This window comes from Ursus arctos, unplaced genomic scaffold (assembly GCF_023065955.2).
Source record: "Ursus arctos isolate Adak ecotype North America unplaced genomic scaffold, UrsArc2.0 scaffold_26, whole genome shotgun sequence".
NCBI lineage: Eukaryota > Metazoa > Chordata > Mammalia > Carnivora > Ursidae > Ursus > Ursus arctos.
The window spans coordinates 42,656,013-42,673,251 of NW_026622941.1; the positions used below are offsets into that span (position 1 = coordinate 42,656,013).

The 17,239-nt window shown below is 43.2% G+C and overlaps 1 protein-coding gene across 1 annotated transcript in view; it reads right to left on the reverse strand.

Annotated features, from left to right (window-relative positions):
* Positions 1-17,239, reverse strand: part of LOC113257545 (cyclic AMP-dependent transcription factor ATF-7) — a 75,570-nt gene that overhangs the window by 272 nt on the left and 58,059 nt on the right. Inside the window, exons 5-12 of the mRNA XM_057318829.1 lie at positions 12,713-12,831; positions 9,719-9,856; positions 6,952-7,109; positions 5,649-5,748; positions 5,004-5,117; positions 4,238-4,390; positions 1,361-1,558; positions 16-152 (exon numbers count right to left, since the gene is read on the reverse strand). Coding sequence (XP_057174812.1) covers positions 16-152; positions 1,361-1,558; positions 4,238-4,390; positions 5,004-5,117; positions 5,649-5,748; positions 6,952-7,109; positions 9,719-9,856; positions 12,713-12,831 — 1,117 coding nt within the window. The remainder of the gene's footprint in view (positions 1-15; positions 153-1,360; positions 1,559-4,237; positions 4,391-5,003; positions 5,118-5,648; positions 5,749-6,951; positions 7,110-9,718; positions 9,857-12,712; positions 12,832-17,239) is intronic.

Below are 17,239 nucleotides of genomic sequence, written 5' to 3' on the forward strand. Positions count from 1 at the left end.
AGTCTACTGACTGACCAGCCTTGCTTAGGTTGTGAGCACTCACCTAAATAGCCTTGGGTCTTTTTCTGTAGTGCAGTAACCGGGCAGTCTTTATGAGCTAACAGTAGCTGTTTCAACTGAGCCACCTCATTGCGTAGCAACGTGACTTCGTTCTGAAGAGGGAGGGAAGAAGAGAGTATCAACAAAATGCACCCTCCACCCTTGAGCCCCCGGTGGCTGTCCCCACGGTGAGGACAGAATGCTGCCTGGATTTGCTCCCCTGAATCTGGGAGATTCCTCACCCCACAAGGTTTCAGACAGCTCAGGGCCAGCACAGTCGTGAATTCAGGGACGGGAGCTGCTTACAGTGAAAAGTAGGGGTTTATAACACAAACATTATTCCTATTTAGGATAAACACAATCATACCAAAACTAATAATGCACAGGTCCCCTGGCTAAAAAAGCCTACTTCTAGGAATCTATTTAACAAAACTACCTACTCAGGTGCATACAATGTTAACTATAGCATTGCTGTTCTCGCAGAAAATTAGAAGCACTGTAAATATCCATACCTCATTATAATACAACCGTACTACAGAACGTACTACCATAGAGCTATTAAAAAAAATGAAGTAGGTCCTCTACACACATGGCCAGGTCTCCAGGAGATCCTATCAACCCAGATATGTTAAAACAAACACACAGTCCCTCCCTGACTACCCCACAAAAAGTATACATGAGAAAGGTATTTAGAAATGCATGTATGTCTGGTAGGCACACACCAACTTATCCACAGGAAAGAATAAGACTGGGAAAGACATACTGAAGACGAACTTTGGTTTTGTCCTATACACTTGTGTGTGCATGTAAGTATACATATGCTATATACATAAACATATTCATATACACCTTTGCAAGGAAATCTTTTAATAAGTAATCAAAAGAAGGGAAAATAATATTCAAGAAAATATGTGGATTATAATTTTTCTATTTGTGCTTGTGTCGCTTTCTCTTTATTAAGCTGCATTATCTGGGGCAAATACACTTCCCTTCGGGTGTTCCACGACCCCAGTCGGATTCGACTGATGACTTAAAAGGACACCCTGTGGCAATTCATCTAATTCCCTCCATCCAAATCGGTCTGCGGATGATTCAGACTCTAGCAACAGGTCTGGGAGTAGATGGTGAGTCTTTCCAACCCCTGGGGAAGACATCTCAATTTTGACTGTTCAGAGTTTCTTTCTGCATTCTTCCTGGCACATCTTCTGGAACTGTCCTAATTTAAAGAATCATCATCTTCTTTTATACTGTTTCACTTTTCTGTGATTCGATCTCACTTTCCAGACTCATCAATCCCGATAATCGCCCAGGACCCACTCACACTCAGCTGAATATTCTGAGAAGTGAGTTCCTCTGCCTTCTTCTCGAGGGAGGACACCCAGAGCTTCCGCTTCTGACGGCAGCGCGAGGCTGCAGCCCGGTTGCGCTCCAGAAAACGCTGCCGCCGTTCATCAGGATCTTCATCCACTGTGCGTCGCCGTCGCCCTCCCGTGCTGGGAGTGGGCTGGGCTGGGGAGACCTGGGGCCCAGAAAGAGGAGTTACTTGAAGGGGACGTCAACCCTTTTCAAATTAAACCTGATGTCAGGTAGGTCAGTAAGCTCTGGTAAAGATCTGGTAAAGGGATGTACCAGTCTCCACAACCAGAGCAAGACTCCTCACCATGCCCCCGAGTTTCTGTTCTCTTGGCCTCCCCATTTCCTCCCCGTCTTCTCAGCCCCAGACTTAGACGCACCGCAGCTCAGGTGGAAACTGATTATTTCTGAGACAGATAAGATGAAGTGAGCGTCACTTTTTGTTTCTTAACAACAGGGAATCTTGTAGGTGGGGAAACCATCATGGGGCTGGGTGTCAGGAGAACTTTTAGGGAGACTGGGATAAGGATATTTGAGAGGGGCGCCTGGGTGGCACAGCGGTTAAGCGTCTGCCTTCGGCTCAGGGCGTGATCCCGGCATTTTGGGATCGAGCCCCACATCAGGCTCCTCCGCTGGGAGCCTGCTTCTTCCTCTCCCACTCCCCTTGCCTGTGTTCCCTCTCTCGCTGGCTGTCTCTGTCTCTGTCGAATAAATAAATAAAATCTTAAAAAAAAAAAGAGAGATTGGAGAATCACTGATTTGGACAAGCAATATATACAAACAACTGAATGCTATAGCAAGTTTCAGAAAAGGAGAAAAGACTTTACTACCAGTGAGATACTGGCTATCATGGAGAAATATGGATTAGTACATTCTTATTTATAGTCAGTTATTAATCATCCTCAGCAATCGCCCTCCTCACCTTGTATGTTATGTTTGTTTTTAAACAAAAAAACATTTTTTTAAAAAAGATTTTATTTACTTATTTGACAGAGAGAGAGAGACAGCCAGCAAGAGAGGGAACACAAGCAGGGGGAGTGGGAAAGGAAGAAGCAGGCTCCCAGCAGAGAAGCCTGATGTGGGGCTCAATCCCAGGACCCTGGGATCACGCCCTGAGCCGAAGGCAGCTGCTTATGACTGAGCCACCCAGGCGCCCCAACAAAAAACCATTTTTAATCCCTTTATACACTGGTGATATAGGACTGCCTTTTATCTTTAAACTTTAGGCTGATGTCCTCTGTCACTGAAGTACTTCTGGGTCATCTTCCCTTTCTATTAGCTGGTATGTGTTCAGAGAAGATGGACCAACTTTATAATAGCGGGCAAAATTAAAATGTAGAAAGGCCAACCATCTGTATAAGAGAAACTATATGATGTAAAACAATACCAAAAATAAATTCTTCCTGGATCTGTTGCTATTGGAGAATACCTACAGTAGTAGTCCCCAAGTGCCGGAGCTTACGTCAGTTGCATGAGACTAAGCGTGAGCTTATAAAAAACAGAATCTTATACTCCAATTCAGGTCCTACTAATTCATGTTCTCCATTAATACAGGTAATCAAGAGATAATTTTTTTACTCACACTAATATTATCTCTCCCAAAAGAAAAAATGAAGAAATTTAAAACTCAATTTAATGAACTAGAGGCCCTAGGTCACTGCTTCTCACTGTATTACAGGGAGTTTATACTAATTCTCTTGAGATTTTCAGTTTCCTCTTTGTCCTGAGCTCAATGGAGCACATGTAAAGACTGGCGCTTTAGGAGGCTGGGGAAAGGAAACGGAAGGTTCCTATTCTCTCACAGGAACTCGGTAGCTCATGCAGGGGAGAGAGGTGAAAGAACACTAAGCCAAAGGAGGGAAGAATGAGAAAGAAAGGAATCAGTGGTGACTAAAAAGGGAGTCACGTCATTTTCTTAAGAGGGACAGCAGCACAACTCAGGCAAGGTGGCCACTGCTTCACCATCTCCAGGGCCTGGTATCAGAAGGGGTTATAGGAGGGAGGGTAAGCTTAGCTTCCAATAAGAAAACTCAAGTGAAGGCTTTTGTTGTTGGCCAAGCTTTAAGGCGGCATATGGCCATTCAATGTTAGGACATGTGGTGGTAATTGACGAAGCAGGTGGTGACATCAGAAAAAGGGGCTGGACAAAGATGTGATTCTAGAGACCCATCTCAGGTTGTTGTCACCTGTCCAGCGCAGACACTACAAAATCTAAGGCCTATTCAGTTTCCAAAGAAACTTATTAAAACCGAGGCTTCCTTGGGAAAAGAACGGGGCATATAAATGGGACTGCTCTAGCTTTAGTAAGACTTTCATTTCTGTGTGATAGACAGGAATTAAGTTGATAAGGAAAAGCTGTGTTATTATGTCTGTTTACTGAGCCATCTTGCTACCGTGACATCACATTTTACTAATATATTGTTATTACCCAATTTTTGCCACAAAACCTAATCAGGAAAGTTTGCTGGTTTCTGTTTTTGTCTTTGTTTTGGTTTATTTTTTGTAAGACTTAACGCATGGGAAAGAGACTAGGGGAGCCTCCTTTGTGCACGAAGGGGTTTGAGTAAGGTTCTGTCACATTTTAGAGGGCTCTGCACATACATCATTCACATATAGGAAAACACAAAACCTCACAACTGAGACCTCCTCTGTGCCAGCTCTGCATTCTCCAGCCTGTCTATAGAAGAGCAGGTAAAGACTGGTGCGTTTTGCCGCCATCCAACTGTAAACAAGAACCAATGCACAGAAGATGCCCAGAAGACTGAAACCCGCTCTCCTCTAATAACAGACGTGACATAAAGTAATGGTGACACTGCGGGCTCCCCCGTCCAAGGGCCCAACTGACCTGTGGCTGGGCAGGGGATGGGGCATCAGGGTGCTGGATGAGGATCTGGCTCTGCTCAGGACGGGCCGTCACCATGGTGCTGGCAGTACCTACCACCATTCCACATCCACCATTGATTGAGGAGACTTGGTGGGTTAGGGTGGCTTTGAGTCTCTGCAGGGAACAATAATAAAAAATAGCTTGTCAAGGGTGAGATTCTCTCAAGGGTGAGAAGAGCGGGTTTAGATTTTAATACTGACCTTACAGATCACTAAAATTTCCACGCCAATTTGCCCTTAACAGAGGAATTAAAAGAGAATGACAGGGAGAATGTGCACCTGGATCCCTAACATGCCTACTCTGTTCCTTGGCTATCATCCTGGGCACAGCTGGAGGGTGGGGTTGTTGAAGTAATAGAGTCCAGATGAAAGCTCTCTCCTGGAACCTGGCCAGGTGCTGGTTGCGCAGCTATTCACCTCTTGGCCAGCTCTCCTGCCCGCTCATCCACCCTCCATCTGTCACCCTGGAACTGGAAACAGCAAGCACTCCACTCCAAACAATCTGTGCTGCCTCTTTTCACTGCCATGGTCTAGGTACCAGGCTCTAAAGGTGGAAGAGAAGAGACAGGAGTCATGAATCAGGGTCTTTTCTTCTCCAGACCCCACCACAGGGTATCTTTAGCTTTGCAAGCCCCAGAAGGTTTCTTTGCCTGGCTCACGTGAAAAACCTAGGCCGATAACACTTATTTCAAAAGGGCCAACACTGCCCCAAGCTGGGATGTACTCACCATCTTGGCTTCTGATGGCATAGGGTGGCCAGAGGGAGAAATGGAACCACTGCTGTTTACTGGTGGGCCAGGGATACCAGGAATGTTGGGCACCATAGACACAGGTCTGGCCAGCTGGATTAAGAGAAGGAGGAAAAACCAGAAGGGAACATAATACTAGTGGTGGGGCAACAGCTTTCCAAAATGAAGTGCTTTAGAGATTGGCATGTCAGGGCCTGTTCTGTGCAACCTGTCCACAGGGCATAGAGGGACGGCCTGGGAAACACCTTTCCCCATGGAGCACCAAAGGGTAGGGAATCTAATCCTTCAGTGCTGTGACAATTTCTATGGGAACGGCTGGGGCTGTATCTTGAGGAAAGTGGTGGGCAATGTGGGAGGCGCTAAGTGCCAAGTGACATCAACCAATCAGCAGGCTGGCAAGATCAATTCCTAGACCAGGAGCCAATTGTCCAGATGAGTCTTTGTCTAGTGTTCCACAGTGCTGGATTGGCAGAGGTTAGTGAAGAGTTTAGGCAGGCTGCCACGCTCAACTAATACAGACCAGAGCCCACGCTTCCCTGGGGTTCATGTGTGTTTATGAGCATTCAGGTGGAAGGGAGGGATTAGTGAGTCGGTAGGGCTGGCTGCCCCAACTACAGAGCTCACCGATATAACAGAAGGCATCTGTACCGGAGGCCCTGGCAGCACAGGCATGGTCTGTCCATTAGCAAGATGCATGACGAGAGGGAGGGAGCCAGTGGGAGACCTGAGGAGACATGAAGTGAAATGCTCAGCATACAGACCCCTTTGTCTATGGATCTTCCTCCTATAATTACAGCAGACTGCCCAGGAGTCTGTAGTTAGGGAAGCCACAGGGCAACACTATAAAATCTGGACACCCTCATGAAGGTGGAAAAACCAGGGAATGCTACTTACCTTACTTTATAGATGGAAAGAAGTGGTAAGATCTTTACACCTCACAAATTAAGCAAACACCACTGAATTCGAACGGGTGGGAAGCTCATCCTATTAAGATTTCAGAACAACGAAACAAACATCCCTACCACTGGCATGTATAAACTCTCTCTTGCCTTCGCCAGGACTTGGACCAAAGTTGTCATTTTGCAAAGCTGAATTATGTCATATGAGAGCCAAATACGAGTATGTTTCCCTTGTTCCTTTGCACGTACTGCTCTACCTTGTTCCCAAAAGATGTCACTTTGTATCTTTTCTAGTGGGTCCAGAGAACAATAAGCTTTAAGGCTGAATCCTGACAACAACCTCTTTTTTTTTTTTTTAATATTTTATTTATTTGATAGTGAGACAGAGAGCAGAAGAGACTCCCCGCTGAGCAGGGAGCTCGACGTGGGGCTCAATCCCAGGACCCTGGGATCATGACCTTAGCTGAAGGCAGACACTTAACTGACTGAGCCACCCAGGTGCCCCCTGACAACAACCTCTTAACCCATGGGTCCCTGGGGACAGGAGCTCAAGTCATCTCGTTAGGAAATGTGTATGGACCACGCCAGGATTGAAGACAGACAAACAAAATTAGGGGTAGCAAAGACCAAGAACCCCAGACTGAGGGGAACACCAGACTCAAAAAAGATGACTTAATGGGTTTCAGCCCATCATTCAGTAATGCCCCCCAAACCTTGTACAGATTGAGGCCAAGAACTAAATGTACTTCCCTGTGTGGCTTCCACCACTATGATGAACTTCCTAAAGTTTTAAAGATTCTTCTTTTAGATCAAAGAAGTATTAAATCTCCAAATTAAGGAAGTATTATCCCCAAATAAATACTTGCTTATTTACTAATAAGGTAAAGGAGATTTCTGCTTATGGGAGGATATTTTATTTTGAGAGACAATCTCATTGACTCGTTTTCTTTGAGTATTCAAAAACAGTCCCTGTTTTTTTTACCAAGTACAAAAAGGCTCAGGCTTCACTGTTTCTCTGCTTTACTTACCCCAGTTGCCTGTTAGATGGTGGAGCCTGTGTGATGACAGAAGTTGGGGAGGGAAGGGTCGGGTGAAGTGGATCATAGCCCAAATGGAGAGGCAGGGAGCCAGGGCGCACAATGGTAGGTGTGGGGGTAGAGATCACGACAGGCTTTGGGGCCACCTCCTGAGAAGAGACGAACACAACACGAAATGCGGTAAGGGGCTGCTTATAGGAAAATATGTAGCTGGTCAAATGTAAAAAGCACTACAGCGACTCATGTAAATGATGCCGACTCGATCACGACCATGGGCTCATCCTTCACTTGCCCGTCCAACCGGAATGCGGAGTTAAGGCTTTCTGGCTCTCTACCTTTCAGGGACGATTGCTGTACGAATGAGATGAGAGTTGGGAAATCACTTGAAATCCTTATAGAAGCACTGTAGTGCCATGTAAGTTCCAAGGACTGTCATAATTTTTCACTCTTATTCCAAATCTGATGCCTGAATGTCCTCTGATCTCTAATGAGAAAAAGCAGGGTGTAAGACTGGTGATAAGGCAACCCAATATCTCCTACAGACACATCCCCGCCCTTTTATTTTAAGTAGCCTCCATGTCCAGTGTGGGGCTTGAACTCACAACCCTTGGATCAAGAGTCGCATGCTTTACTGAGCCAGCCAGGCGCCCTCAGACAGATCCCTTTTAAAAGGCTATGGAAGGAAGGCTATGGAAGTTTGAATAATGGTCATATTGGAATAAAACAAACTGCTTCCCACTGTTAACTTGCTTGGGACCTTAGTTGCTAGTGGCCACACTGGCCCTCACACATCTCCAGACAAACTTTAGGACCTGGTTGCTAATGAAAAGGGGAGGGAGGAGGGACCGCTGTAATGCTTATGGGGGAGGTAATTCGGAGAAGTTATCAAACCAGATTTGGAGGCAGGTAAAATGAGGTGCAGATGCTCTCCCCACAGGGGACATTAAAATTAATAACCCTGGTAGAGCAGGAGAGGATGGGAAGAGGCACGAGGGGGCTTCTGAGGTTCTGATAATATCTGGGTGTTGGTTACACAGGCTGTAAACTTCATGAAGATTCAGTGAGCTATATAGTCTCGATTCATGCACTTTTCTGTGTGATTTTTTTCAATAAATTTATAAAAAAATACTACCTCCTAAGAAATTTCTTTTAAAAAAAACTACAATTCTAGATTTTCTCTTTGAGTCACTAGAAGGCTTCCTTCTAAGATTTTTTTCCCAAAATCATTTAATGCCCAGTTTATGAATTACATAATTTTTCTTTCCCACTTAATAACTGAAGTACAGGGGCGCCTGTGTGGTGGTGGCCGACTCTTGGTTTCAGCTCAGGTCATGATCTCACGGTTGTGAGATCGAGCCCCATGTCAGGCTCCATGCTGGGCATGGAGCCTGCTTGGGATTCTTCTCGCCCTCTGCCCCTCCCCACTCCTCTCTCTCCCTCTCTTAAAAAACAAAGAACAAAAAACAACCCCCCCAAAAAAACCCCAAAATAATTGAAGTACAACATACATAAAGTACGTTAATCTTAAAGGATATAACTAAATGACTTTCTATATGTAAAATCAAGACAAAGCCTACTTCCAGCACCCCAGAAGGTGTCAATCCATACCTTCCCTCACGGAAGTTAAACATTTACTTTGAGTTCTTTTGTCATCAGATAGTTTTGCCTCTTCTTGAACCTGATGCAAATGGAGTCACATGTGTACTTTCGTGTCTGAATGTTGTTCAATATAACATTTGTGGGATTCACCCACACTACTGTGTATATTATTAGTTCATTCTTTCTTAATACCATGTGGTATCCCATTATATTTCATTTATTTATTTTGGGGGGAGGCAAAGGGCAAAGGGCGACGGAGAGAGAGAAACTTAAGCAGGCTTCCATGACCAGCAGGGAGCCCGACATGGAGCTCGAACTCATGACCCTGAGATCATGATGAGCCGAAACCAAGAGTCAGATGCTTAACTGACTGAGCCACCCAGGCTCCCCTAGTATTCCATTTTAGAAATATACCACAATTTATTTATTTATTTATTTGTTCATTCATTCATTCATTCTTTCTTTCTTTCTTTCTTTTTTTTTTTTTTTAAAGATTTTATTTATTTATTTGACAGAGAGACAGCCAGCGAGAGAGGGAACACAGCAGGGGGAGTGAGAGAGGAAGAAGCAGGCTCCCAGCGGAGGAGCCTGATGTGGGACTCGATCCCTGAACGCCGGGATCACGCCCTGAGCTGAAGGCAGACGCTTAACGACTGCGCTACCCAGGCGCCCGAACTACTTCAGTTTTTTGACCATTATGAATACAACTGTTGTGAGCATTCTTATATACTTTTATATAGTGGACATATACACTAATTTCACTTCCATATAGACTCAGAAGTGGAACTGCTGGGTCAGAGAATAGGTGTAATTTATATACATCTTCTAAACAATGAACATTATTTAAATATAATCAATCCTGCATCACACATTATTTATACAACTAATGAATCAAAACTTAATCTACCTACCAATTAACACTTGGGATAATTCTTTTTTTAAAGATTTTATTTATTTTAGAGAGAGAGAACATGCACGCAAGTGAACAGAGGGGAAAGGAGACAGAATCTGAAGCAGACTCCCCACTGAGCATAGAGCTGGACACAGGAGTTGATCCCACAACTCTGAGATCATGAACTGAGCTGAAACCAAGAGTTGGACGCTGAATCGACTGAACCCACCCAGGCATCCCTGGGATCATCCTTGGTAGAGAATTTACCTTTTCCTTGAGTGGCGGGGAGCAGGGACTAGAGGCAGGGCTATCAGGTGGGGATGAGTCTACCTCCACCGGCTCTTCTTCTTTGATTTTGATGTCTGGTGTGGAAGGCAAAGACATGTCAAGGGGCCCAGCAGCAGCCTGTTAAAAGAGAGAAATAAGCAAAGTTCAACCTCATGATTCCCTACAGGCTGAATCAAAATCTTTCCAGTTAAAAGATGAGGAAATATACTTTCTTTTCCTTTTTTTTTTTTTTTTTTTAAGTAGGCTCCACACCCAATGTAGGGCTTGAACTCACGACCCTGAGACCAAGAGTCACATGTTCTACTGACTGAGCCAGCCAAGCGCCCTGAGGAAATATACTTCTAAGTTCAGCCCTTGGTCAAGGAGCTGAACTGCAAGTCAAAGAAATATGGAACTGAGGTTTTACGTGCAACTCTGACCAGATCATTTTAACGTCTCAGAACTTCCGTTTTTCTAACTGTAAAATAGAAATAATGCCTGCTTCACCATGGACGAATACTTATAAAGATTCTGAAAGGAAAAAAAAATTTACAAATGTTTATAAAGACCCCGAAAGGGGGAAAAAATATCATTTAAATCCATGCAAATATCATAATCATATCATTTTTCAGGAAAGTAAAATGATCCCTGAATCTAGTGCTTGTCTATTTTCCAACAGCTCTGCTGGCCACTGGAGAACTGTGAGCACTTTTTCTGCCAACCAGAAGGACTAGACTACCCAAGTATCAAAAGCAAACAGAAACAAATTAGCTATTGAAGTACTGCAAACAAGATAGGAAAGATCTTTTCTGGGGAACTTCCCATGCTTGATGGTGATTTCATCCCAACATCTGGTGTTAGAGGCTAGAAGTTAGGAAGCTAGGGTTTTGAGGTAATGAGGAAAGGAAAGGCTGGTCATTTGATCAGCTAAAGAAATTAGAACTTGGTCCCAGAAGCAGGACTGGAGAAAACCAGAAAGGAAAGAGAGTACTTTTCTGGCAGTGGTGAATCACTTCACAGAACTGTGGGGCTGTAAATGGCTTTGCAGGGAACCATAAACCATCTGAGATGACGGCCCGGACACTGCACCACGACAGGAGGGCTGGCACTGCAGCTCGGTTTCATGACAAAGTAGATCCTTTGTTCTATTCTTCCCATATCTTAGGCTTCTTGGTCAAAGAGGAGCTTGTTTCTAACTCTTCTCTTGCTACCCTAATCCCTAGAAATCTTGGTAGTTGGGCACACTGAAGATAATCTGGCGTCTACCACATTAGAGAAGGTGCTAATGGTTGTTTCTCTCCAATCTGATGGGGGTGAGCAATAGCAAAGAATGCTTTCATTTCTGCCCTCGTTTTGCTACGCTGTGAAGATGTCAGACCCAATTCAGCTAATTCTGGGATCCCTGAAGTCAGAGGGTAGTGGGAAGGAGAGGCCTCTAAGTAAACAGAACCATGGGTTTAAAATCCCTTAGAGGCATCTCCTAGAAAAGCTGTGGTTCAGTGAAATTTTAGACTCAGTCAACATTCCTGGACACAATCTTCTACTGAGTCTGTTCTTCTCATCAAGGGGAGGTAAAGACCACCCCTGTACAGGCAGGAAGAAATACCAAGATGCCCAACGAGTAAAGCCTGACCAACTACGAATGGCCTCCCAGAGGCGTCAACTGAGTTAAAATGGCCGTAGAAAAGACTTCACACTTTTAAAGGAGGTTAATTTTCTTGAATTTGCCTATAATGAGTTCAATTTTAAATCGCTCACATCCTGGTGGAAACAATTTGACTGATGTGGGAGAAGGAGAAATGATGGTGGGGGTGGGGGTGGGGATGAGGCAGGAAAGCTGTAAAATAAAATTATACCACATAGGTTGAAGCCACTGAGAGCTAAGAGACTGGAGTCTCTAAAGAAAAATAATGACAAGAAGACTGTGGCTAGTCCAGCCATGTGAAAGTAGAACTACAAATATATGCCATTGGATTTCCCTGCTTTCTTTCAGTTTGAGGAAGACAGCAGGTAAAGAAGCTCAGAGGAAGCTACGGAACTTGGAAAAACCTCCAGTGATAAGGACACTTTATCTTGCATTCTTACAATTACAATTTAAGCTGGATAAAAAAAAATCATGCACAACTCTCTTGATTTAACTGCTCTCTTCTTCTTAGAAGGAAAGAACTCAGAATAAAGGACTCCAACACTCTAATCCTCTCTACAATAGCTATACTAAGTGGCCTATATATAATTGCACACACTTCACGATAGCTTCCACCTGCTGGTCCTATTTCTACGTTTGGGCCACACAGAGTAAGTGTAACCCCTCTTTTACATGAAAGCTCCTCACATATTTGAAGACTACAATTTTTTTCATCTTAAAACTTCTCTTTTCCAAGCAAAGCTTCCTCAGTTTCTTTATATGTTCCCAAAGTGACATAATTTCTGGTTCTTTCACCATCCTGGTTGATTTCCTTTGGAAGGCATTAAGAACACCCTTCTTGAATTTAATGTCTTGAATATTATGAGAAAGCTACCTGAGTGTAAGTGCTACATATACTGAAACAAAGAAGTGTCAAAATTCAATAAATGTTTGTTGATTGGCTGACTCAATGAAAACAGTCTAGGTGAGAAATCTGATTAGCTCAGAAAAGAGTGAGAGATTTGACCCCAAAAAATGTTATCTCACAGAATCTGAGTAATTTATAATCTTTTAACATCCTTAACATATTCGGAAGAGAAATAATTTTTTTAAAAAAGAGATTACTGAACTAACGCTCTACTGAAACGGCAAGAAGCCTCATCTTCAGTAAAGATAGACTTGTGCTGATCCATCATCTGGACCCCCTGAAGATGTGGAAGGCTGACTTGGATTAGTGGGTATTATCTGGTTCTAAAGGATGAAGCCCATAATTTTGTGCTTTGACCGGCTAAGCAAATTATCCCAGGGCACAGTGAAAACAGCCTCCAACTGAACACTGCCAGTTTGTCAGCAAAAGTCCCGCCTCTTGCCTTTTTTTCCTCCTCATCTGCAGCTTTCTTGAATTCATGTTCAAAGGAGCTAGCTAATTCATTGAAGAGCCCCACCTCCTCACAATTCTTCAGGAATCTAGTCGGAGTAGGAGTTTGATCTGCAGACATGGAAAACAAAAAAAAAAAGGAAACTTTATTTTAGTTTCGACCTGAAATTCAAACTTGACAGTACATAGAGAACATATTTTTATTCTTCTATTTGAAAAGAGTCTCTGTGTTAGGGTAAATCTGCTTTTATGGAGCTGGAGTCGGTGAAGGCCAGTGCTAGGCCACCAGAGGGTGTCTGTGCTGTGCTGCCTCCAGGCCGGCAGAGGGAAGGCAGAACAATGTTTTGTCGTGTGACTCTCCCCATACCCCTTTTCTCCCAGAGGCTGGTTTCACCTCCTTCACCCCCAAACAAAACAAAACCACCCACCCAGGTGGAGTTTGTGAAACCTCCAGATCAGAAAATCACGAACAGTTGGGCGACTTTTTCTCTTTAAACTTACTCCCTGCTAGGTCTGAAGTGAGCGGGTATAAGCAGATGGACGTTAAAATCTGATGAGAAGAAACTGAGGATCAGATGGTTGAGTTTGGTTGCTAAAGCTACCAAATAAGAAATGGTGCCTTGTCTTTCAGTGGTCACTGAGGTAAGGGTCTGTTACCTTCTGAAGGCATTCCAGGCAAATCTAGGGGCTGGGGAACAAGACAGCAAGATCATGAGCTGGAAAAGGAAACTGCAAACAATAGAGCTCATTTCACAGAGACCTGGGCCCAGGGCAAAATCCGGAAACCAGGATATTTGGATTTAGATTTGCCAGCCCAAATATCCTCTCCGGGGCTGCACAAATCTTTCCTCAACAGTGCCCCTGCCCTTGGGAAGAGGAAGGCGATCAGTAACCCATGGGAACTTTTCAAGCAACCTGAATTTTAGATTTGAGCTCCTCTCTCCCCATTCTGGTTTTCTAGTTTTTCTCTCCTAGGTCAGTTGAATCCCGTTCCCTGATCTAAACTTCTATTATGATGGTTTTCTTTGACACGCTAGTCACCTCAGGGATTCACTTCATAGCCCAAACCGCTGAACTGAATGACAGAAATAGAACAAGGTTTAAGTAACGTTTTAAGGAGCGAGACCTGGGATTAAAATCGTTCCTTTTAGCATGATCGATTGGAAATAGTCCACGGGGATTTTCCATGGAAACAGCATAATTTTTTTTTTTTAATTTAAACAAAACCTCTTCTGAATCAGAGTGTTTGGGAAAGTTACCACTACCTCCCAAAATAGTTTTAAAAGGTCCTCTGGCAGCTTTGGTTGGCCAATGATGAAGCCACTTTCCCTCCATCCCCGGGTGAGTGGAGGTAATATCATCCTTTATGCTCAAGAGTACTTCAGTAAGGGCACACACAAAAATCACCACTCAAGTGAGAGAGGACGGGGCAGCTAAGGGCATGGCGATGGCAGAAGAGGGCCTTTTGCTTCTCTGACCTGAGACTCATACAAACTGCTCCCATTCCTGAACAAACAACCAAACAGCCAGAAAATATATAAGAAAACTTTTAGTGTGCTCTGATGATTCTAAAGAAATCAACAAGTGCTTACTGAATTCTTTCTACAGGTTTTTTTTTTTAATGACTTCGTATTTTAATTTTTTTTTAACGTTTTTTTATTATATTATGTTAGTCACCATACAGTACATCCCTGGTTTTTGATGTAAAGTTCCATGATTCATTAGTTGTGTATAACACCCAGTGCACCATGCAATACGTGCCCTCCTTACTACCCATCACCAGCCTATCCCATTCCCCTACCCCCCTCCCCTATGAAGCCCTCAGATTGTTTCTCAGAGTCCATAGTCTCTCATGCTTCATTCCCCCTTCTGATTACCCCCCTTTCTTTATCCCTTTCTTCCCCTACCGATCTTCCTAGTTCTTATGTTCCATAGATGAGAGAAATCATATGATAGTTGTCTTTCTCTGCTTGACTTATTTCACTTAGCATTATCTCCTCCAGTGCCGTCCATGTTGCAGCAAATGTTGAGAAATCGTTCTGATGGCTGAGTAATATTCCATTGTATATATGGACCACAACTTCTTAATCCAGTCATCTGTTGAAGGGCATCTCGGCTCCTTCCACGATTTAGCTATTGTGGACAATGGTGCTATGAACATTGGGGTACATATGGCCCTTCTCTTCACTACTCTTTCTACATGTTTTGATGCTACATGCACATACACTTGTGGGTAAATTTTGGGGGAGGAGAGGGATAGGAGTATAGGAGTTTTGCCCAAATGTAAGACACGGCTCTTGCCCTAGGAAACAAAGAGAATGTTTTCTAGTTGAGGAAATAAACCAATATACAGAGACAGCATCACAGTATACAAAAAAATAGGTGCCATGTGCAGTAGAGAATAAGTTTTTTATAGTAACTAAAGACAAATTAATGACAGAAGAGTTAGGAAGTTTCAAGAAGTGGGACTTGAGCTGGGCCTTAAAGAATGGTTTTCACCAGGAGAAAGAAGAGAAGATTTGGAGGGTTAGAGGAGTAAGGCAGGTAAAGGCATAGAGAGAGGCAGCGTATGGGGACCACGTATAGATGAGGAGGAAAAGGTATGCCTAGGGTAAAGACAATCAAGTCAGGGGGAGCTTGGCTGGCTAAGTTGGTAGAGCATGCGACTCTTGATCTTAAGGTCATGAGTTCAAGCCCCACACTGGGTGTGGAGCCTACTTAAAATACAAAAAATAAAAAATAAAAAAAAAGATAATCAAGTCAGGTATATAAATTGTATACAAAGTTGAGTAGGTACCATCAGGCTAGATTATAGAAAGCCTCAGAGTCCAAGAATAAATAGCATTGAAAGTAAAAGAAAATAGGAAGATTAGGACAAATTTTTTAAATTTAAATTCAATTAATTAACATATAGTATATTATTAGTTTCAGAGGTAGAGTTCAGTGATTCATCAGTTGTATATAACACCCAGTGCTTATTACATCATGTGCCCTCAATGTCCATCACCCAGTTACCCCATCCCCCACCCTCCTCCCCTCCAGCAACCCTCAGTTTGTTTCCTATGATTAAGAGTCTCTTATGGTTTGAGAGTCTTTTTTTTTTCTTTAAATCTAAGAGCATCTTATTTAGAGGGAGATGGTTTTTAGGTGTGTTTTTTTGTTTTTGTTTTTTTAAGTAAACTCTATCCCCAAGGTGGGGTTTGAACTCATGACCCTGAGATCAAGAGTCTCATGCTTTACCAACTGAGCCAGAGCGCCAGGTGCCCCAGATTAGGATAGATTTTGAGCAAAGCAGAAGAATTTAAGGAAGACTGGCTTTTCTTTCTTTCTTTTTATTTATTTACTTATTTTTTAAAAGATTTTATTCATTTTTGAGAGAGAGAGAAAGAGTGTGAGCAGGGGAGGGGGGAGACGGATAAGCAAGACTTCCCGCTGAGCAGGAAACCCCATGCGGGACTTGATCCCAGAACCCGGGATCATGACCTGAGCCAAAGGCAAACGCTTAACTGACTGAGCCACGCAGGTGTCCTCTTTTTTATTTTTTAAATTTTATTTATTTATTTGAGAGAAAGAGCGATAGAGCAGGAGGTTGGGGGTGGAGAGGGAGAAGCAGGTTCCCCGCTGAGCAGGGAGCCCAATGAGAGGCTCAGTCCCAGGACCCTGGGATCATGACCTGAGCTGAAGGCAGATGCTTAACCAATTGAGCCACCCAGGCACCCCAAAACTGGCTTTTCAAGAGAATGCAAGACCAGTCAAGGAGGCCAGCTAGGAGACTTTGGAGAAACCCAAGCATAATGAGGGTGGTGGAAGGAACAGAAAAGAGAATGTGAAGAAAGAATAAAACAACTCAAGATTTTGAGAATACTACTATCACTGAATAACAAGGAAAAGGAGAAAGTTTAGGGGACAAGGAGAGAAGTTCAGAAATGGGGCGTGGGGGGAGCATGAAGATCTGAATGACAGAAAGACAGCCAAGTAAGTGTTCAATAAGGGATTCGAATACATGTCGGATACAAAGTCTTAATTTAGAGAAATGAGAATTACCAGCCTCGACAGGATAACTGGAGTCATGTGCAAATGGGATAAGCTCTCCAGAACAGAATGCAAAGAATAACAGGAAAACACTTTCTCTCCTTGGGATTATCCTGTATTGATTTCTCTCATCACTCTTGGAGACTTGGCATAGACCTTTCCACCTTTGAATAACCTTTCCAACCTGATAACCTTGCCTCAAATGTACCTCTTTCATAAACTTTCTCTGATTAATTCCACTTAATATTCATTCTCTTAGTATGTATATTGTTTGAATTATTCACTTGTACTTGACTGCAAACTAAAATTTTTTTCATGTATATATGCCTTGACTTAATAAATTTAAGTATGTGTTACCTACATATATTTTTATACCATATCCACTCTTCCCTAAGATTTCCTCCAGGTTTTCTTAAGGATCATCAATGACAATGTCCCCACTCATGTCCTTTTCCAGGAATTATAATCTACAAATGCGTAGCAAAGT